The 22,616-nt window shown below is 42.1% G+C and overlaps 1 protein-coding gene across 1 annotated transcript; it reads right to left on the bottom strand.

Annotated features, from left to right (window-relative positions):
- Positions 1–1,007: 1,007 nt before the first annotated feature.
- PKN3 (protein kinase N3) lies at positions 1,008–21,683 on the bottom strand. Its single transcript, XM_075519595.1, has 23 exons — positions 21,297–21,683; positions 17,604–17,886; positions 16,898–17,046; positions 15,789–15,807; positions 15,330–15,446; positions 15,065–15,216; positions 14,488–14,683; positions 13,986–14,177; positions 13,625–13,734; positions 12,993–13,136; positions 11,947–12,022; positions 10,774–10,960; positions 9,611–9,722; positions 8,198–8,274; positions 6,627–6,693; positions 5,937–6,028; positions 5,379–5,555; positions 5,227–5,289; positions 4,588–4,664; positions 3,857–3,999; positions 3,506–3,613; positions 2,854–2,934; positions 1,008–1,960 (listed from the first exon to the last, which is right to left on the bottom strand). Exons 1-23 carry the CDS (start codon positions 21,315–21,317, stop codon positions 1,748–1,750), a joined length of 2,856 nt encoding a protein of 951 aa, XP_075375710.1. The 5' UTR covers positions 21,318–21,683; the 3' UTR covers positions 1,008–1,747.
- Between the last annotated feature and the right edge of the window lie 933 nt (positions 21,684–22,616).

Here is a 22,616-nt window from a genome sequence, read left to right as displayed (position 1 = left end):
AAATTTGTCAGCGGGTACCACAGCTCGAAACAGTTTTGCTCTGTTTGGTAATTCTTTTTTAAATGCACCAGGATGGTAATTTACAGTCTTTTTACTTTGCTATAAACTTTAAATTAAAAGATTAAATATGCCTTTTTTGGTTCTTTATGCCTCTCTCTTTGAACCCAAGTTCTAGGTTTCACCCGTGCTAACAATCCACCGTGCTACTTACCACTTTGCAGAGGCCTTGACCTTAGGAAAAGTCACAAAACACACTGTAGGGGCCAACAGCAAGCCAACCATTACTGTTCAAACAAGGGCGAGGAAAATGTGTATCCTGCTTTAAATGGGCCATTACGCTGCAAGGCAGAGCAGGAGGTTGAAAGGATATTTGTATGTGGGAATTTTCAGAAGCAGTTATACTTGGCTCTGAAAGTAGGAAATCTAGGTTCAGTGTGAATTATTTCTGTTTTGCACAAACATAGCTCTTACCTCTCTGAATTCTGAAGCACTTAGACCAGCCTTGATTTAATAAAGACGACTCTAGCTGCACCCGAACCGTATCTCCAGATATAGCACAATTGCGTTAGTTCAGCTTCTGTCTACCTCTGTTGAAGACAAACTGAAAGAGGAATAGTGTAATAGCTGTGTCCCTATTTGTCGTCAGTGTGATGCTTCATTTCTAGATACCCTTCCTTTTTTTGCCCAGCAAGCTAACATGACAAATTTAAGAGAAGAAAATGTATCTTATCAAGTATAATTACAAGATATGTTACCAAGCAAGTAAAATCACCTTTAACTTAACTGATTTTCCAATATTAACACTGTCATTATTTAGCTATCCCAAAAAAGATACAGGATATACACGTTGATAAAATCTGTGGAGAGACAATTTGACTGCAATCATTTGTATGTGACAGCTGATGACACCATGCAATATGTACACAGACGGCTTGAGTGAGAAGGAAGGAAGAAAGAAAATATTACTATTGACATTTACAGAGAAAAATAAAATCCTGCCTGTTGAGCAGAATATGGTTGGCCCTGATCTGAAACATTCAGCGAACACAAAGGAGATGAAAAGCTGATATTTTGTTATAAGGAAAGGTATTTTTATTTTCCAAAAAATAGCATGTGCAAAGCTGTAGCTTTTTTATATCTTTAAAAACAATAGCTAAGATTTAGCATCCTCGAAGTAGAGAGAGACTCCTTTTCCTTAAGATACATCACTTGGATCATTATCAAACCCAAACATCATTGTCTTGGTTGTGTTAAAATCCATTCATTCTCTGGCATACACATACTTATGAGTGGGAATGGGCATAAAATCATTACAAAGAGGGAATGCTGCATATCTTTTCTAGAAAATAGGTGAGAAGTGGCCATTCCCCCTGCTACTATGCAACTTTAAAAAGCTGTACTACTTAGGCTTTTTGCAAAGAGTAACCTGGGTTGTAAAGATGATTTTATTTCATTAAATTAAGTCCAGCTTAAATTCCAAATTTCCACCTGTATTCAATGGCAGCAGAAGATACATCCAGTCAAACATTAATTACTCCTTAAAGATAATTGACATCCAGTATCCCTCCAACAAATGAGGCTGAAAAAAACACAGTAGGTTAACTCAGCTTGCAGGGCACTCTCATCCTGGGGTCATCAGCACTACCAGTTCTACGAATTCTGTTGACTTTTCCATTGCCCATGCCAAGTCCTCTCTACCCTCTCTCAAGCTGGTAACAATCTGTTGATGTTTCTTATAGCACAGGAATCAAACATCCAAGAGGTGTCTGGAGACAAAGTCAAAGTCCTTGAAGACAGTCTGCTCCTTACGGGTTAGGAGAGCAACCTGCTCTGGAGGAGTAAGGATTGGCTTTTGTGATGTAAACTCTTCATCAAAGTTGCTAATGTCGGTCGGGTCTCTTAAAGTGGGCACAAAAGGGGGCTTCAGAGTCCTGGCAAACAGGGCGTCCCAATCAATTTCCTGTAAGAGAAGGAAGCGAACACGCCAGATTGACATTAAGATTATTTATGAAATGTGAAAGTAAGAGGAAGGATTGCAGCCTCCCTTCCAGATCATCTGCAACATGTCTTATTTCTACTAATTAAAAGAGAGAGAGAGAGAGAGAGAGAAAATTGAAAAGAGGCCTAAAACAAACAGCATAGTTGGTGCAGGCCAGGTAGTACAGAGATCCCATACAGTCGAAGGCTGTTCTTCAGAACACCTAGAAACAAAGTTACAGCTCAAACTATATTTAGGAGGGACAAAACTGAAGTGCAGCTGTGGCCAGGTGGATCTGTGGACTTGCCAGCAATTTCTGCTGACATCCAAGTTCTTTTCTTACTCCAGTGCAAAGTCAGCCAGGGGCTGTAAGGCTAATAACTTCTGGCAGGTGGGTAATGATGAGGAATGGCAACACCTTTGCCTGGAACAGACATATACCCTTGACCCAAAGCAAATGTGTCTTTAACCTCAATTTCTCTTAGGATTCATGTATATCCTGCAAATGCAGGTGCCATCAAATAGACTGACTGGCAATCATTGTGATCACTAGACAGCATCTGTGACTGCTGCAGTTTGATTTAAAAAGGGGCATTTGTTGATGGCTCAAAAGGTAGGTATTTGTACCTCGAAACAGCACAATCAGAAATAACAAACTGGCTCTGGAAGCTTACAGATCCCAGAAAACACACTTGGGGGATGTCATTTCAAACATGAATTGAAACACATACTCCTGAATAGAGCAATGAGGTGTAACAGAAGCTGCCACTAAGATCTCACTGACAACTAATGGAAATATGCTTCAAGACCGACAAAGCAGATCACCCTCAGCTCAAACACAAGAGATGATGGGGAGGGATAAAGTGAGTTCCTACCTTAAAAAAGGCCTGGATTTTAATCTCTTCTGCATCTTTTTCCCCTGCTCCCAGTCTACGCTCTGGACATTTCCGGAGAAGCTGCAGGAAATATCAATTCAAAATTAAACAATGGAAACAAGGATGGACAGAAATAATGTTCCAGAGAGAAAAACAAAAGAAAGGAGATGGACTGACCCCTCAGTATCTTCTCATTCTCACTTTGCAGCAAGGTCATCATCTGCTAGTAATAGCTCAGACCTAGTTCCTTGTAAACAACTTGCCAACATCAATAAGATACCTGCTATAAACCGCATGAAGCATCTCAATTGTGCACCTGCGACTACTAGGTCACATTCAAAAACTGAATCAAGCCATCTCCACTGAATGACTCTGACGTTCCTGCCCTTGAATCAACATTTCTCCATTTCAGACTTAGCAGCGACAGACCTCAGGAAGAAGCCTGCTTAGTCATCCTTAGACAGAAGAATAGCATTTATGTAAAGAGAAGGAAAGGAAAAATATGTCTAAATTTTAAATCTTTCCTTAGTCTGTGTAGGCAACTCCAGATTACACACACAAATGCTATCCCGTCCTAACAGAGTCCTTCTAGATCCACTTACACAGTAAATGCAAATTCCTCAGGCTCCCAGAGACCCATCAAGCCCATTACCTTACGGATTATAGAAAGTGCCTCAGACGAAAGGAATCGTGGATACCGGACTTCATCATTGACAATACTGTCAAAGACTTCTTCCTCATCATCTCCAGGGAACGGCGACTGCAATTGTGACACTTTATTATTTAAGCCACATAGCACCCGTTCCTCACTATTAAATAGGGATGAGAATAGCAGGGAGTTGTACGGATTAATTAGTGTTTGGCAAGCACTACGAATGAGAAAAATGTAATTTAAGTACTAATAAATAGTTGGCTACATTCGGCAAAATTTTATCTCAGGTGGTCGGGTACTACTCTCCCCAAGACTGCTTAGTGAGATCCTCTTAGAGAAAGGTGGTCTTACCTCACCAACAAGCATCTCATAAATGAGTACACCCAATCCCCACCAGTCTACTGCCCGAGTGTACGAGATGTCCGTCAGGACTTCTGGAGCCAGAAATTCAGGGGTACCACAGAAGGTGTTTGTGCGGTCTCCAAAACCTATTCCTGTAGGAAAAGGAGACTTTTGTAAAATCCAGCACACGTTACTCAATGGCTCACATGCAGTCTCACCTTCTGAAAGCCATAGATTATCACTTGATAATCTAATGTAGTTAACTGGGCAAGGGCTTTCATCCATGCTTGTAAATGCCAATAAGGAAGGATGAAACCTGAGGCCTCTTAAAAACTCCAAATAAGAAATATACAGACAATACTTAAATAAACAGCAAAACCATGGAAACTTCACGCAGATTCCACTGCTCATTTACTCAAGTATGTATTTTGTAGTATCCTACATTCTGGCTCCTTTGAGCAAACAAGCATGTTGTAAACTCCTTCATAAGTTTCCGAAGACTAAAGGACGAAGTACTTTTTCCAAGTTCGTCATGGCCAGACAGCTGAGGTTTTTTTGTTGTTTGGTTTGTTGGGGGTTTTTTTGTTTTATTTTTGGTGGATTTTGTTTTATTTTTAAGATGGGGATGAATACAAGTTACACACAGCCACCTCAATACCTGTATTTGTGAACACTTTACTAAAGCCCAGATCGTAAACTGGTTCTGATGGTTCAGTTCTGGCTTCACCAAAGTCACTCACCTTCCTTACACAATCCAAAATCTGCAATCTTCACAAATCCTTCAGCATCTAAAAGCAGATTATCCAATTTCAGGTCCCTGCAGGCAAAGGAGAGGAAAGAAAATGGTGGATGAATTCTGAGGATGGCCATCCAACACCTTTTTTTGCCAGAGGCAGAAACTAGATGTCAATAAAGAGAATAAAATCTAAACTGAGTAAAGTCTACATTTGGTTTAAATAATGTATTATTTGGAAGATTCCCCTTAATTTATTGATATTTTCCTCTTAATGAAAGGCTCACAAAGCAGCTTAGAGCTGGGTGGGGCTTATTCCTCTGGAAAAGAGCATCCCACAACAGCATGACAAATTACTTGACTATCACAGTAAAAAAGAAAGCAGTGACTTACAGGTGCCCCCCAGAATGTATTGACATGTCACAGAGGATGAATCACCTGCAACATGTCAGATGAATAACTTCTAGATGACTTTCTTTACTGTAAGCATGATGAACGTGCTGATAGCAACAGGCAATGGGGAAAATAAAGACAGACAGAAAGATTAGAAACCCCAGCAAGACAGTGAGCTCCAGACATATAGCTACAGGAAAAATAAACTTTCAAGTTGCTGAACTGTCTTATATTTTATTCTTTGCTCAATTACCTATAAACAATTTTCTTCTCATGCAAGAACTGGAGCCCCAAGACTACACAGGCTGTATAAAACCTAAAAGAGAGAAATAGTTATCAGGAAATATCTATGAGAACCAAGTTAAAAATTTATAGTGCCTGGAAACTAGACTAATTCTAACTCACTGTGCCATATGCTCTGGAAAGACATCTTCATGTATGCGCATCATAAGATCACCACCCGGAGTATATTCCATCACAAAACAAGCATGATGAGGTGTCTGGAAACATGCAAACATGTTCACAAGGAATGGATGATCAGAAGAATTGACCACTTCAAATATTCGCTTCTCACAGTTCAAGCTGCCAGGATTCAAGAATGAAAATGTCAATGTTAAAACTTGGCAGAAAAACCTGTTTTGAGAAAGACAGGATGAAGAAGAAAATCTTTGTATCTTAAGTTAGAGAAATGAAAAGTAGGACTAATACAATATTTATCTTACATACTTCCAAATCTTGAGTTTTAGAGTGTTCTTCAGGTGTTATTCCACCAGAAGGTAGAAAGTGGCACTGTTTTAAGTTTCCTTATTCCTGATTTTAGTTACCCAAGCCTTAAGGTCACATTTAACCTTAATAGTTAACCTTAATAGTACCATGACTAGTGCACATCATACCTACTAACATTTGATTACAGGTGTGTTAATGTAGCCTCTGGCAATAGTACCATCTCTAAACAAAGCTTACCTATCAATTTCATCTCTCCTAATAATATCTTTTTTCTTCAAGGCTTTGATAGCATACAGCTTCCCAGTTGGCTTGTATTGGGCCAGCAGTACCTGAAAGAACAGAAAACCTGTACTTCAAACAAATCTGTTATTTCCTTATCGGATTACGTTGACTCCCATTGACGCAAACTATTTTCGTCCACTCCAGACAGTCGTTCTCAAAACCAAGCTCAAGTAACTCCAGAAATGGAGCACTTTTTTTCCGCTCCTTGCGCTGCAGCAGTCCAGAAGGATGTCAGCATAAGTTATATTCTTTTCACAAACAGTAGTATCAGAGCTGGCCGAGTGCTTTAAGAGCACCTCAGAGCTCTCACAGCATGCAACTATGCATACAGTTTTTGGGAACAGAGCTATTCCACTAGCGATCACAATGATAATGAAAGGAACGGTAATGATGTGCTTTATGAAATGACTTAGCACTCCCTGGATGGTTTTCTCCAGGCTTTGAAGCCACAAATCTTCAGGAGTTTTGCTTGTTAACAGGAGTTATCAGCTGCTTGTGTGGTTGGGTTGGGTTTGTTTTGTATATCTGCATTGCAACAAATCTCTTCTGTACTGCAACGTTTCTATTCAGACTCTGAGCCAGAGGCCCATCTTCACAACCACAGTCCTACTGATCTCCTCCACAACGTGTACACTTCTACACTACCTTCCCAAAGTGGCCACGTCCCAACATAGCGATGCAGTGAAAATCCTCAAGCTGAACTGTCCTTTTCCTGCAGACAAACAAAGAAGAATTACTGAGACAATACCCAAAAGATGCATAAACAGGTAACAAAGGAGTGTGTATTTGTGTTAGGGGAAGAAGCTCTGTGTAGCAAAAGGGAAAGTGAACAGCTATGTCAACCACTCCTTACCTAGGCTGAAATCCTGAAAACTTAGGCTTGCTGCTGCTGTTCTGCCACTGAAGAAAGGAGCAGGTAACCGTAAGGTGGGGAAACTGCTCCCAGTGGCAGCAGTCTGACTTCCATCTGTACTGGCAATAGGAGCAACAATTCTGACTCTCCAAGGCTTGCTCTCTTTGCTATTTCCCATAACAGCATTAGTTCCCCCTGACCCCCATCCTTGGGGTAGTAAAATTCAATTTTGCCTACACTCCTTTCAGCAGGCTCAACAGCAATTGTGTTAATCAGACATGAACATGTATACCAAGTGCTAGTAGGACAAGGGCATAAGGACATGTTCTCAAACAGGAATTGGAAATGAAACATGGTGAGACAACAGACATAAGATGTTGCTGGAAAAAAGTAGCTGAATAAAGAGATGCTATAGAACGTTATGTCAGCCACAAGGTGTTACCAAGGAAACTAAGGCTGCAGCATTGCTTGGAAAGAATTTAAAAAAAAAAACCAAACCACAACAACCCACACCCTAAAAGCTTTAGTTCAGGATCATTTTTAAAAGACAGCAGACACTCCATACTCTTCCACTGAGTGAAATGAAGGGCTCATATCTACTCATGAAGGACTCCACTCCTTCCTCAGCCTTCTCAGAGAGAAGGCAGGTAGGTGCCTGACTGCATCCTGACTACAGGGGTTTGAAGATGGGACCCTCAAAAGTGATGATGAAGTTACGAGCATAATTCTATGATCTGAACTGCAAGATCAGCTTAGATAGATTTTGCTATTTGTGCTTTTTTGGTCAGTATTTGATCAACAATATTAATTTTTTTTTTTTTTACTTGTCCTGTTTTTGATATATTTACTACTGTGTATCCTTGCTACATACAAATTGTGTATATATAACTGCCATAGACTATAAACAACTTACTGTTTTATGCCTCCCTACGTAATGAAAGACAGAGTATCTTGCATATCAATAGAAACAGAAGAGTGTGAGGGATGCCAAAAGTATTTCTGAAATGTATTACTTAGAATGCAGATGTCTAAATACGCTACACCATAAAGCTTCAAATACAAGGAAGCACTTGAAGACAGTTAAGCAACTTTACCTCCTACTAAAGTCATCTATTACATTGTAGTGTACAGTCTATCAATAGGCTAAGTATTGGGGTTAATAAGCAGATAACGCGCAGCAGACATTTGGACAAGAAAAGTTCAGAGCAGACTTTTCATAGTATTGTCTACACTCAGCCCTAAGAGTCTGCTGCTGAGAAACCAAAGCATATATTGAGCAGAATTTTAGACTGCATGCTCAAAAATTTCAGCTCAGTGCCTCTTTAATCTGTGACCCAAGACAGCCCATGGTGTTCACAGTTACCTTGGAGATGCCTGGATTGGAAATTCTGATAGTGCAGAGCTGCAAGACTTCTCCTCAACATGCAATCTCTTCAGACACTAAGAACAGAAAGAAAATTACAGTTCGTCATCCTCTGGAATCACCAAGTCAGACCTGAACACCCACATCCAAATTTTCTCCTCTGTCAAGATCCAGCACAACCACAGACAAGTTCTTGCCGTTGGTCATCGCCTCTGCTTGGAGGGAAACAGCATGAAAACAGATTGTCTATGGTCACACAAAACTATTCCCATGTATAATATTTTCTTGATAGGGCCAAACCCTTTAAAATAAATGCTTTTAAAAGTCTAGGATAAAACATTTCCTTTCGAGAAAAAAGGCATCTTATGTCCCAAAAAGAGCCACAATGATCAGAGAATGCAGTTTCCTCTATCACCAAAGCCAAATGAGAAAGGGTAAGATGTAGTAGAACACAGGTCATACTACTCAAAACAATTTTCCTGCTCCTTCCTGTCAAAAAAGTAGAGCTCTTCTTGGTTTTGCCCAGTTTATTTAATGAAAAAGAACTTCATCTGGCCCTAAAAGCCTGCCGACCCTCCTTTCCTGCTTTCTCTGTGCAGTCACCTGTTCTGTACTCTTGCCCTGAAGTCCCAATGCTGACCTACTTCCCATTTTGCTTCTCCAAGAAAAGCAACTTATAATTTAAAAAAAAAAGAGAGAGAAGAAAAAAAGAGAGAGAAAGGAAAAGGGGGGGGACGACACTAATTAAAGAACAAGAAAGATAAAAAAGAGTGAGACAGGAAAAAAAGAAAAAAGAAGGAGAAAGAAGAAGGAGAAAGAAGAAGGAGAAAGAAGAAGGAGAAAGAAGAAGGAGAAAGAAGAAGGAGAAAGAAGAAGGAGAAAGAAGAAGGAGAAAGAAGAAGGAGAAAGAAGAAGGAGAAAGAAGAAGGAGAAAGAAGAAGGAGAAAGAAGAAGGAGAAAGAAGAAGGAGAAAGAAGAAGGAGAAAGAAGAAGGAGAAAGAAGAAGGAGAAAGAAGAAGGAGAAAGAAGAAGGAGAAAGAAGAAGGAGAAAGAAGAAGGAGAAAGAAGAAGGAGAAAGAAGAAGGAGAAAGAAGAAGGAGAAAGAAGAAGGAGAAAGAAGAAGGAGAAAGAAGAAGGAGAAAGAAGAAGGAGAAAGAAGAAGGAAGAAGAAAAAGGAGGGGGAAAAAACAAACAAAAAAAAAACCAAACAAAAAAAGAGGTGCAACACTTTCGTGAAGACTCCATGCCAAAATATCTCACTGGATTCCGAATCCCTGGAGATCAGCCAGCTAATGAGGAGGCGCCTGCCTAAAGTATAGTTAATTTCTCCAGTAACAAACAAATAAGAAGAACCAGGCCTTGAAAGAATACCAACCAACAAAGAAAAGTCTCCCTATTAGCCCAGATGATTACCGGAGAATCTGCAGGAGATGGCGTTGATTCTTTGGAGTTGGCCATCAGAAAAAGGCGTGGAGGCTTGGGTGGTGCTTCATCAGCAAATGTAAGCTTAGCCACAGGAAAGTCGCTGCATTTGTAAGACAAAATTGAAGGAGGTTGCCTTAGGGCAGAACATTATACACAGACACCTTTGGATGACCTCTGCTATATTAGCAAAGTTTAGTTCAGTCCAATACACTGGACAACAGGGCTCCCTGATTCACACCACAAGTCTGTGAAGTATCAACAAGACTTATACTCTCCTAAATTAATGAAAAGAAAACGAGCTATTAAGTTGGTGATGGTTAGACTCACATTCCAGCACTAGCTCTCTGATGCTACAAAATTAATGAAACATAGGTGTGCTGAATAAGTCACTACGGTCAAGAATTTAAAGGAAGTCTTGATTTGAATAGCAACACAGTAGTTCACTCGATTTTTTTTTTCTTTTCTAGGTCTTCTGAATCACTAGGAATAGTCTCTTTCAGAGAATGATTAATTCTCTAAAAATTAATTCCAACAACTTTAAAAAATTATTATTTAGAGAATTTTCTTCTACAGCATATTTAAAAGCTTAGTTATGTACCTTCCGAGTGCTACATTATGCTAGTGCTTGGGGTACAGGTAACCTCATGAAAGAAGAGTGACCTTGCATAGAGTTCAGTTACTACACTGGTGAAGACATTTAATGAGTGGAATTTTCTTTCATTTGCAGTGCAGAACCAATACTTTTTTTGTGTATATAAAATAACTTTTGACAATCTGCTTTTGGTTGGGTTTTTTTTTGTATCACAGTGTTTACTTATCACCACTTTTATGCCCACAGACCTTGCTGCAGAGGAAAAGAAAGCTGCTGAAGTTCCCCTGGCTCTGGAACACACTGCTTGTTAGGACAGCAATTCTGGAAATCAGTCCAACTGCTAACAATACATCAGAGCTAGCCACAGCATATTGAACACCGCACTAAAACCACACCACTTCAGGTAGCATTGGCTTTTCTTAAAATCCTGAATTGAGTTCCACAGATACAATTTTCACATCAGTATCTTCCTCCACCTTAGTAAGGTACAACAGAATTTTAAGATCCATCCTACACCCATTCCAGAGTGTCATCCAGTAACACTCAGAACATGACTTACCTACTCAGTTTGGACATTGAATCAACATGACTTTGTGGGGGAACTGGAGAGAAGTCTGTGTGAATGGGATCATGAAGTGGGGGACTCAGAGTGCTCATGGAACTACATGGAGGGAGGAAACTCATCATCAGACGACCCCAGGCAGCAACATTTATGTTCATTTGAGGAGCTCGGAGAAATTCCTTCCCTGGAGGAGTCAGAGTCAAAACACCAGTGAGATTACAACGCACAAATTACAATCTCATGTACTGTTAAATTATCGTTTTTGGCCAAACACCTGTGGGTTACTCAAAAAGGTAGCCCACCCTAGGGAGAATGGGCTTTTTTTCAGGGAAGAAAGTTTAATAATGATGATGATGAAACAGAGCTACTATTTCACCTACGTTCAGCTCCATATAATATCATAACAATCCTCAAGTAGAAATTGCATAAAACATTAAAAGTTGATTTTATTTTAAGTCAGTTTTCTTCTGTTTCAACACTGCATTTTAATCACGCAGCCTGTTAACAGAAAGTTGCTGAAAATGTCTTAAAAAGAGTAAAACATCTGGGATGTTTTCATTATTTTTACTACTTTCTGAAGAATATAAATATAAAATCTCATTTATCCCCACTGCCAGGAGTTCTCAGTATGTAAAGTCTTACCTTACTCAGCTTCACAAGAAAGAATTTGCAGACAAAAAAGAAAGTATGCAAGTTATTCCAGTCCCTAAACTATTAATCTGAGATGCCAGCTCTGAAGCCTTGACAGACAATCAGTAGCCTGTTCATGCTACAGTCTTCTGTAATTCAGAGTTTTCCAGAAAACCTTCCAATATCTGTTCATCAGTAACAGCATTGCTGGTTAAATTAGTACAGCTTGAGTCCTGGATCTTGCTAAGAAGCCTGTTAAATAACTAGTAATTATATCTTCCTAACAATGTTAATTGTGAATAGAAACACCACAACAACATCACATTACATGCCATGCTGCAGCCAGGCTGCCTGCACTTCTTGGGACTGAACAAACTTTCACATTCTAATAAAGCCCACCTACTTACACACAGTAATTAGCAAGCATTTTAATGTCTCACAAATTTAATGGGATAGGATTGCATGCCAGCCCGCTTGTGCAATCCCCTGACCTCACCTACACACCCTAGATAGTAAGCAGTCAGTTCTCCAGCAGCTTACCTTTCTGTTTGGGGAAAATGCGTTTCTGTCGCTGCAGTTTTGGCTTTCTCTCAATGACAGGATTACAGAACATCACCTGTCAGAGAAGCAAAGGGGATTTGTCAGGATTCTTCATTTATACTGTGAACACAAACTTTCACACATGCCTGCTCTCCCATCAAATTCTCCATTCATATCTGTTTGGTAAATTAGGAGTCACTCCCATAGACTCTAGACTGCATTATTCTAGCTTCACCCTCTAAACATCTATTACTTCAACTGTGGTTTTAGATGTTGGAATTTTCTGCTGCATGAAATACAGAAAACTCCCAGAATTAAGACCAATTCATAGCCCAAACAAAATGAATCTAATTTGTAAAGCCACGCATAAAGAACACAGCCATTTGTAGGGTAAGAAAAAAGTAGTAGTCCATGGCACAGAAGTAAAAACCAAAAAAACCAAAAACAACCCCCACAAAATAAAACCACAATAAACAAGAAGGGGGAGAGAGGAGGCAAATTTTGGTACATGAGGTCAAGATCCTACTTTTGGAAAGATAACCACAGGAACTTTCATCACAACATAAACGAGAAAGTACTGCGGCTTTTAAGGGATTATCTGGATGATCTCTTCATTGATGGCACTTCAAACTATTATTAGCCTCAGAAAGATGATAAAATAAGCATACCCAGAGGGAATTTGTATCTCTGGTTCTACAGTCTCTGTGATTCAATTTGGACCATTAAGCCATATGTTTAATTAAAGTGTCACCGATGACTCATAATGAAAGCAAATAAAAACCAATGGATTTCACAGCACACACACATATAATTACAGTGGAGCAGCTGAAAAGTCACTCCGGGCTATGGCATATGTACATCTATTATATCATGTTGTTCCTTATTCTTATATGTGATATTGATGCAAAAGGATTTCAGGTGTCATTCTACCCTTCTAGATTATTTCTCCTTCCATTCCTTGTATCCTGGGTTGAACAACTGCTTTCAGGGCAGGCACCCTAAACAGACAGAGTTCTCTGAAAAAGAAACAAAGCTGACATTTATACCTCTGCAAAAAGCATTCCTTGGGGTTCAAGTGAGAGGCACATCCCGTGACGTTCGTTATCAAGGAAATCATCCAAACGTAAAAACTTCACTGCACATAGTTCTCTCCAGTCTCTCCAATAAATTGCAATTTCTAGCTCACGAGACTGGTGGGATGGGTGAGTGGTGGGGGAGGGGAAAAAAAAAAAGCAGAAGAGTTACATACAGCCACATGCTCTGGAAAGGGCACACACATGCTGTCATAAAAATTCAGCAAACTAAACAGGATGCATAAGAAACTTCTTTAATCCTTCTGTTCCCTGCTTTCTCTGACGTTTTCAGATCTTCCTAGCTAAAGACCCTCTTGGAGATGGCTGTCTTGGCTCCCCATTTCAGAAATCCGTGTGAGAGCCACTTTGCTGGCAAGATGAAATAAAACTGCTCAGATAAGGAGAGGACAACAGATGCTGTTCAGGCTGAATCTCTGCCAGAGATGCACTGCCTTCAGAGGAAGACTAAGGTAACTGGCACATAAAAGGACATGGGAACAGCACCAACACAGAGTTGAATCAAGTGGAATGGCAGCTAGATGAGCAAATCAGGTAGGGTGAAATGGAAAAATAAATACAACACAGGGAATCTGGGGCAGACTTACCCGGTCCAGCTCAATGACAAAGCTCTGGTCCCATGCCTGGTTATTAACTGGTCCCCAGTTTGTTTGGCCAACCACTTTATTGTCCACTTTGAGCACAGCAAGAACCTCATCTGGACAGAGGAGAAAACATGGATTCTAATCTTTTACCAAAGAAAATCCCTCACGCTGAAGGTGAATATCCCAATCAAATGTTATTTCCAGGAGAGTACTAGGAGGACTAGGTATAATGCGATTCATTTTCTCTCTGTTTTGCAGAAACCAGGTTTGTTATACCCTCATACCAGGCTAACCTAGTACCTTGATGAGAAGCCCCCATGCTCCCACATGCCACTCACAATTCAACAGGGAATCCCATACTCACTACAAGGCTCTTCATTCCGCAGGTACTTTCCTGCAACACTACGGCCATGGATACCCAGGCCAACTCGTGTTCGGGAAAGGGACCTCAAATCACTTGGGCTGCCACAGATGGGAGAAGAACTAGTCATTCGGGAACGTCCTGGAACATTTTCCAGTAGATCCTGACACCCCATCAGTCTCACTTCCAATGTTCCTGAGGAATTTTAGGAGAATAAAGAATTAATATTATGTAAAAGATGAAGTGATTCCAGTCAGACTGTCCTGACAGGGGTCCAAGAATTTCTCAGATTCATGATTTCTTGGTTAATAGTTCAAATCTACCCCAGATTAAGAGATTGCAAATCCATAGGATCAGAAAGCTCTGGCTGGCCTAGAAGAAATAAGTCCAGTTCCTAGAAAATCAAATGTCCATACAACTAGAGGCATTACAACAATGAGAAGAAATGCAACTCATTTTTCCCTCTGTCCTCCTCACAACAACATGCCATGCAGGATTTATGTACCTGTAAGGGCTGTAGGTTTGATGACTGAAGTGGGTTGGATGCTGCCATGCTGAGCTCCTAGGGAGGAAGTATTTACTAGTTCCTGCTTGATGAGTGCTCTTTTTGGGTGATCAGGAGAAAGCTCACTAAGCTGATGTTCCAAGGACAAGCGCAGCAGGTCAATCTTCTGAGAGGACTCTTGCAAACGACCCTGAGCCTAGCAATATGAAGTAGAACAGAAAGCAGGCAGAAATTTTAAATGTACAGCCCCAGTCCAGGTACTATTAATCCCTTATGAACTACTAGAGTAAGCTTCCAAAAAAGACTAGATAACATCTTACTAATAAAGGAACAAGACAAAATATTTTCCCATAGATCCTGACCACCCCATCAGTGTCACTTCGGATGTTCCTGAGAAATTTCACCAAAGCAAGGAATGTTATCCCTAGAAAGGAAAGTGATCCAAATCAGTCTGTCCTCACAGAGAGACAGGAACTTCCCAAATTAATAACTCTTGGTTAACTCTACTCATTCATGCTAAATCACTAATGCTGAGGCATGAAACCACCCTCTCAAGAAGGCCTGAATAAGTGCTTACCTCAGCCAAAAACTTGCGATCCTGTACCCGACTCCCTCCTAGGATCTTCAGCACATTTTTTGCCCCTTCAGCTACAGCGGCTTCAATGCGCAGGTGATGTCGCAGCTCCTCAATACGCAGCTCCAAAGCACTGATGGTGGTCCCCATCCTCACTGGCCATTTTGGAGATAAAATGTGATGAGGATGAAAATTAACTGAGTATTCTGGATCTTGGGGCTTTGGGCGCATCTGTTCTGGGCTGTTTCAGTTACTTAAAACACCTCACCTGCTGGTTCCACTGTATCTTCCATCCCTCCTGCTGACTGAGATACTTTCACAATGTGCATGCGGATTATTTCAATCTTTGTCTTGCTGTCCTGAAGCATCTGCTGAGCACCATGCACATTAAAAACATATTACGATGATGTGTTCCCATATGAGGATGAGGTGATACCTGCAAGAAGGGTCATAAATGATCCTGAAATGGCATACATAAGCAGTTATGTAAAGGAGACACCGCTGAGAATCAAGGACTTTGAGATCACTACCTCTTATTTGTAGAGGGAAAGGACAGGTCAAGGACATGTCCAGTTAATACCAAACCTTGCAGTCACTGAGGCTTGTGGTTCACTGGCCAACTGTGCTTACAGTGTTTTGTGAGCAGATGTTTTGAACAAATAAAAATATCACAACCCTCTACACTGCTGGTCTTACTGAATTAAGCTTCATAATAAGCTTGGATTTTTTTTTTTATTATCCTTTGACTTTTAAATATGATTATGCCAAACACAAAAAGTGGGATGAATATGAAACCAGTACACCTCTGAAAATTTTTCTCATGTAAAGAGAATGTGCTCTATCCTAAACAACCTAGCCATATCAAAACATCACACCAACTCAGTGTACAATACCAATGCTTTTTAAACTTTCTTTCCTCAAGTCAGTGACTGAATGAATGTACTCTTATACTGCCCTCACTACCTTCCCAGGCTTGCAACAGTTTTTCTAGAGATAGCACTTCTACCATGTCACTTCCTATGAGATACTTTTCTCTGCCTCTAATCTAGAGTCACCATGAGTGTTGAGGTTAGATGCATTAAAATCTCTATGTTGGCATTCAGCCAGCTAAGTTAAGCACTAGACTGAAGAAGTAATGTAGAGCCTGTAGCTGGTAGGGAGAGGTAGGTCTCTCCAAAGGGCCATTCATCTGTTCTAGAATGGTAACACAACCTACTCTCCAGGTACCTAGCACTTCCCACTGAGACTACAGAAGGATTTACACAGCTAAGTTAAAACAACACGATTCCCAACTCTATCATTAATACCGCTAAGAAGCATTCAAGAGCAGAAGCACAATCAGCATCTCCCACGTAAGAGCTGCCAAAAAGATCAAAACTGCCAGACTATGCCCGTCTGTCCGGTCTAATGACTCCCCTAACAGTGGTCACCACCAGATGCTTCAGAAAAAGGCATAGGCAACCACATCACAGGCCAAAGTGGAATAAACTACACTTTCAAAAAAGCCTTTTCCTAACATCCAGTAATTATAGATTGGCTTAAGCTCTTGACAAATGAAATATGTGCCATCCAATTCCTTGTTGATTCCTGCTAAACTCCTGAAATCTGTAACATGCAAGTCCAATGCATAATTGGAGTATTGGTTGCCCTGTGCAGCAACATGACATGCTGTAACTATGAGGAGCACCAAACTGCAGAGATAGGATTCATTCAAGCAAGCTTTGCAAATGAATGAATTTTACACACCAATTACAAGAGAGAGTTTGTGTATAGACTTTAAATACAAATTTTGATCCAGGAATCAATGTTCCCAAATGGTTGTTTATTCCTGCTTACCTTGGATGTTGAATACATTTGGATCATGTTCTCAGCTCCTTGTTTCACTTTCATTTCAACATGCAGCTGCTTTTTCAGAGCTTCAATCTTCCTTGCCATTGGGTCCGGGTTTCTTTCCCAGAGACAAGGATCTGGAGATACAGATCCATCTGTACAAACAATACAATCAATACCATTAGTCATCTTTTCCTGTGTCGTTTCACTGGGTTATAGATAGGTGACTCTATAAAAGGTTAGGCTATAAAATAAGGTACAAACAGGTCTTGTCTACAAAACTGACTGAAAAGCACTGTTTCAAATGAAGCTCTAGCTCCTATCTGTAAATATTTTTTAGTGTATCAATGAACCTGTCCTAACAGGCACTCTTCCAAGTATCTTACAGGGTGAATGAGTAAAAAATTGAATATTCAACTGCCCAGAAACTCTATTCAAATCTCTTCAATTCCACCTACAGCATGCTTCTGAATATTGTCCATGCCCAGCACTGTCAGCTGGTCTTCTCCCTACACCGATCTCTCATGTTGCCTACTTTCACCTTTATTGCCCCATTCTCAACTTTTTACTGCACAGATCACCTCATCAGCTAAATACCAACAGAAGAAACTCCCACTACTTGTGAGCCCTCAACAGGAAAATATATCAATTAAATATATATAAATATTGAACTATAACACAATTTTCCTGTCAATCATGACCCAAGACCTACCTGTCTTACTCTCCTCTTTGTCTGTTATTACAATCCTTGCATTAAGCTCCTGAAGTTCCCAATGCAGTTGCTCCAGTTTTCGGTTGGAAGATTTCAGCGCATGCTCTATATGAACAAGATTCTTTCTGTCTGTTGTTGCTTTGCGCAGGTTTTCTGCTCCCTCTTTAATCTTCAGTTCTTTCTGTATGGCACGGCGAAGTAGTTCCTTCTCACCCTCCAGTTTTTGCTGGAAGCTTGGATCCATTAAGTTCACACCATTGCCCAGCTGCAAGAGACAGCTGCCCTGCAATCAAGCAGCGTTGGGCACGAGGATTTCAGAGATAATACAGTTCGACCATTTTTATGATATAGCAATACCCTCATAAGATTCCACTCCATTTCATTTAGAAATTAGTTCACACAGATTCTGAAGCCAACCTTTTCACCAAATTTTCAAGACCACCAGATCTACATTTAAATTGCAGAGGACAGAACACAGCTTTGATCTTAACATGGCTTAATTTGGTTTTAAACCATAACGGAGAAAAACCTTCATCTTACTTGTCTCCTTGTTATTTAATGTCTACACACATCTTTGTTCTCCAGGTATCAAAGCTCAGTCAATATTTGCCCTTCTTCTGATCAACATTAACTTTTACTAGTATGAGGTAGATTTTTATCTGAGTATGTCTTGGTGCCAGACTGTTCAGACACATCTCAACTAACCTGTCACAAGCATGTATTAACTCTCAGCTGTTACCCCTGGAGAAGAAAAATGTAAAACGTACAGCTGTCTCTACAAATGAGCGAGTAAGAGAGTAAGTTTAACTTTCTGCTGTATCTGAAAAGGGAACCAGTCTGTTGTCTCAATCTCCATTCTGCCTGTGATTTATAAGCAGTAAGGCTGCTTTAAAACATTGATTCTTTTGAGTTGCATTAGTAGCATTCAAGCTTGTTCTGGGCTTTATTTTACATCATTTTCAATACTACTTGTTCTAGTGATACATGCCTCATCAACGGCTCTGGACAGAGATGCTCTGTTTACAGCCTCTGGACATACACAGTATAGGCAGTAGCAGCACAGGTATATCTCACTGACCAAATAAGCACTGAACTCGGACAGTAGCTGCAGAAGCTTTATCCATGAGGATGCTACCTAGCACCCTAACAAACAGATCCAAGCAAGAGGTTACGCTTTTCTCTTCAACAAGAAGGCATTTAAGGCGTTCAGACCAATTCATATATTAATAACCTAACATTAACGACTCATCATACTCCCCGCTTAAATGCAAAAGAAACAGTTGCACAGTCAAGCTCCACTACACTAACCAACTTAATGTCACACAGCACCTCAGTGACTAAAGACAGAACTCGGGAATCCCAACTTGCTTTCACACTCTTTAATCGATTGACCACATTTCCAACAATAAACCACACTGGGTTTGTGTTACTCGTATGCATTACTGCACTGTAAGAGTGTGCTGTGCATCCAAACCCTATGCCACTCACACAGAAACAATTATTTAATCACATTAGTATATTTTGTTATGCATCTCAAAGATCCAACCAAATATCTTCAATCAGTTTTTGCTACAATTTCAGTCTAATAGCCAAATAATTAAAGAAGAAGGAAAAAAAATCTATTTTAAAGTTGGCCTAAAACCAAGCTGGGTCTGCAACAGATACATAATAGCCAAAATAGGAGTTGTTCAGATTGGTAACAAAACAAAAAGGTTCAGATTAACATCCTGATTCCAGGAAGTTCTCGCCCAATTAGTAAAGCCAGGAACTAAAGCAGAGCTTTGAAAAACATCCAAAGTTTTGTGAGGAAGAACTTGAATCATGGAGTTCCTGAGTCACAGGCAACCTTTACCAGCTGTAAGTTGGAAAATCAGAAAGCTCTTTATCCAGTCTGTAGCAAGTGACTAAAAGGAGTTCGTTGGTTGCAATTCTCATTTAAATAATTAGAAAAAGCATACAGATTTATTTTCTATGCAAACTATGCAAATGAGCGTAAGCAATCCACCCCCTTGATCCGCCCAGAGCAATGGAATGAGTAGTGCTGCAAGAGTAATGCCGATAAAGGGTGCTGCATACAAGGACCTGGGTATTGATTCAGGGAACAGGTACAGTCTGGGCAGTTCTCAGGTCAATTTTCCTCCACATCACCCTCTGCCAAAGCTAGTCTGAATACCAGTTAATGCACCATGCTAGTTTTCTAGATATACTTAGAATGTAAGCACAGTACATTTTACTGGATCCTTCTTCCCCTCTGTGGATCAGAGCGTGCCATACCCTTGGCATTGTTTGCACCAGAAAGATAAAATATTCTATTACGGAGGAGGACAGGAAAGCTGAATTTGCATTTGGGGTGATCCATTTTGCATTCTGACTTTAGGAATTTCGATGGGGTGCTGGGATACTGCCACAGCCCATCCTGCAGCTGTTCTTGGGTTCCGAGGGAAGGTCAGTTCTTCAGAGTATGTCTCCAACGCAATCCCGAAACATGCCTACAGCTTGCAGAGAAATATGCACGCTAACTTAAACTAGCTTGCTTTTGGTACTTGTAGTGGGGCTGCCAGAACTCACCCAGGGCTTCCGCTAGACTCATGTCATACCGAAGTGTCTAGACTGCTTCCTAACTAGCAAAAATTTCAGCAGTATCAAAGTTGCACTTAGTCCTTTGGATTGCAGCCCAGGGAGACCCCATCCCCTCAGTTATGCCCAGCCTGGCAATGAGCTCCACCTGCACAAAGCCCAGAGCAGACCTGGCCCTTAGAGTTTCACCACTGACACAGAAATTGAGTTACAAATTGATTTAATGAGCTAGCAATGAGGAGGCCATCCCCCCTGCAGACCACACGTGTTCACCAGGACATTCTAAATCACACCTTTCATGGCAACTTGGTGCTGCAGGGATGAGGCCTGTGTCAGACAGACTCACGCTAGCCACATTCACTCTTTATGAGAAAAAGCCACAGCAAGGTTTGGAAAAAGGCAGTTGCAATCCTGTCTGGAGCCAGTCCCCTTTCCGACTCCGAGCTGCGCAAGGGCTGGTAAGGGTGGAAAGCAGCGAGCCCAGGAGGCACCGAGATGGGGAGCACCCGGTCGGGCTGCAGCGCTGGCAGCGAGTGCTCTTTGTGCCGGTCTCTCCATCCCTTCTTTCCCAGATTAGGCTTGAAACGCCTCAAGGAAAGAGGGCAGGGCACCTCCTCCACTCCGGGGAGCTTATTCCAGAAATGAATGTTTTTCCCAGCACGGAGGCTGGCTGCCCTCCCCCGGCTCCCGTGTGCCAGCCCCAGCAGCCGCCTCGCCTCCCACAACTCCTCGATGCCGAGAGGGGATTTCCTCAGCGGGCACCAACTTGGCCCGAACCCCATTTCCCTGAGGCGAGAAGGAACATTTTTAGGGTTCCCACCTGCTTCGCACAGCCTCTCCCACCTCCCCGGGGCGCGGCTACCGCGAGAGGCGGATGAGACGGGGGGAAGCCCCGCTCCCCCCACCGCCGCCCTCTCCCCGGGGCCGGGGGCTTCCGGCGGAGCAGGGAGCTGTGCTTTCCCGGCGGGAGGATGGAGGGGGGGCCCCTCTCCACCCTTTGGAGGCCCCCAGGAGGGCAGAGGGGGCCGCCCAGGAGGGGGGAGTCCCCTCGCCTCAGGCGAGGCTCGCCCCGCCCGCTATGCTGAGGCCCCTCCGAGCCCTCGGCGCGGCGCTCACCTGCGGGGTCCCCGCCGCCATTGCTCCGTACGGCACCGCCAGCAACCGGCACTTTTTCAAACTTCAGCCTTCCCGGGAAGCGGCGTGCCGCCGCCAGCGCCCTCTCGCGGGGTGCGGGCCCGGGAGAGCTGCCGGCGGGCGGCCCTCAGGGAGCGGGGAGCCTCCCCTTCCCCACGCGCCGCTCGGCCCTGCCCCGCGTGGTCCTCGGCCAGCCGCGGCTCCCACCCCTGTCAGGAGGTCGTCCCGCTGCCTTCGCCCGCCCTGAGGGGAAATGCGCAGCCGAGAGCTGGCAGCGAGGTCCCGCAGCGCGCCCGGGATGGCGGCGGGAAGGAGAGAGGCGCGACAGGCCGGACGCTGAGGAGACTGAGGTACCTCCCGCTTCCCAGCGTGGACATCGCCCTCCGCGTTGGGCTGCTGGGGAAGGAGAGGCTTTAGGTTGTCTGTGTTCTTGGTAGGCACAAAAACTGTGGGTTCATGCCCAAGGGACGGTACGAGGACATACACAGTGACATATGTCCTTAACTCGGGCCCCGCTTGGTCCCTGACACCTCCTCTGGGAGCTGGGCGCTGTGAGGAAAAATCCCCGCGGCTGGCCTCAGCCTGGGCCCAGTTTGCTGTGCTGAGTCGATCAGGTGGTTTCCAATTTTAGTTCTCCAAATTGACTCGTAACTGGCGTTTGTTTGTAGGGGAATGAGCAAACTGCAACTCTCTTGTAGATAGGATGCTTCCCTGGAAAGGGAGCAATGCCTGTCTCCAGTGCTGGTTTTTGACTAACTTTTTCTCTGCAGAACTGCCCCTTTACATGTAGGATCTGGGTTTTCAGCTAAATATTTGAGTGGAAAAATAACCCAAATGCATTGGCAAGGCTGGCAGTAATCCCCCAGCTATCATGAGTGAAAAACCACCATGCTGCTGTACTGCCATCCTGTCATGCAGAACCAATATGCACTGTGTCATAGGCCCAGTCTTTAAAACAAGTGAAAAAGATACTTACTGCTTTCAGGTGGTAAAGACCACCACGTGTAAGATCCCTCCTCAGCAGTGTTGCATAATATTATTAGTGCACTAATATGCTTTTTCAGTCCTGGAGCAATACACAACTTTTGAGTCAGAAGGCGTCCAGAAGTTATAGTATTCCCACATACAAATTTAGAAATACTCTAATAAACATAAATGTTTTCCTTTTATTTAATTAGAACAGTTTTTTCTAGCATAAGCATTTTGTAAATGATCTGCAACTGAATAATTAGTAAAAGGAAATCACCAGAAAAATGTAAAATTTAAATCTGGCTTAACTGAGTTGAATTAATAAAGCCTTAA

The sequence above is a fragment of the Mycteria americana genome, chromosome 17 (genome assembly GCF_035582795.1).
Source record: "Mycteria americana isolate JAX WOST 10 ecotype Jacksonville Zoo and Gardens chromosome 17, USCA_MyAme_1.0, whole genome shotgun sequence".
NCBI classification, from domain to species: Eukaryota; Metazoa; Chordata; class Aves; order Ciconiiformes; family Ciconiidae; genus Mycteria; species Mycteria americana.
This window is presented reverse-complemented; position numbering and strand designations above follow the sequence as displayed.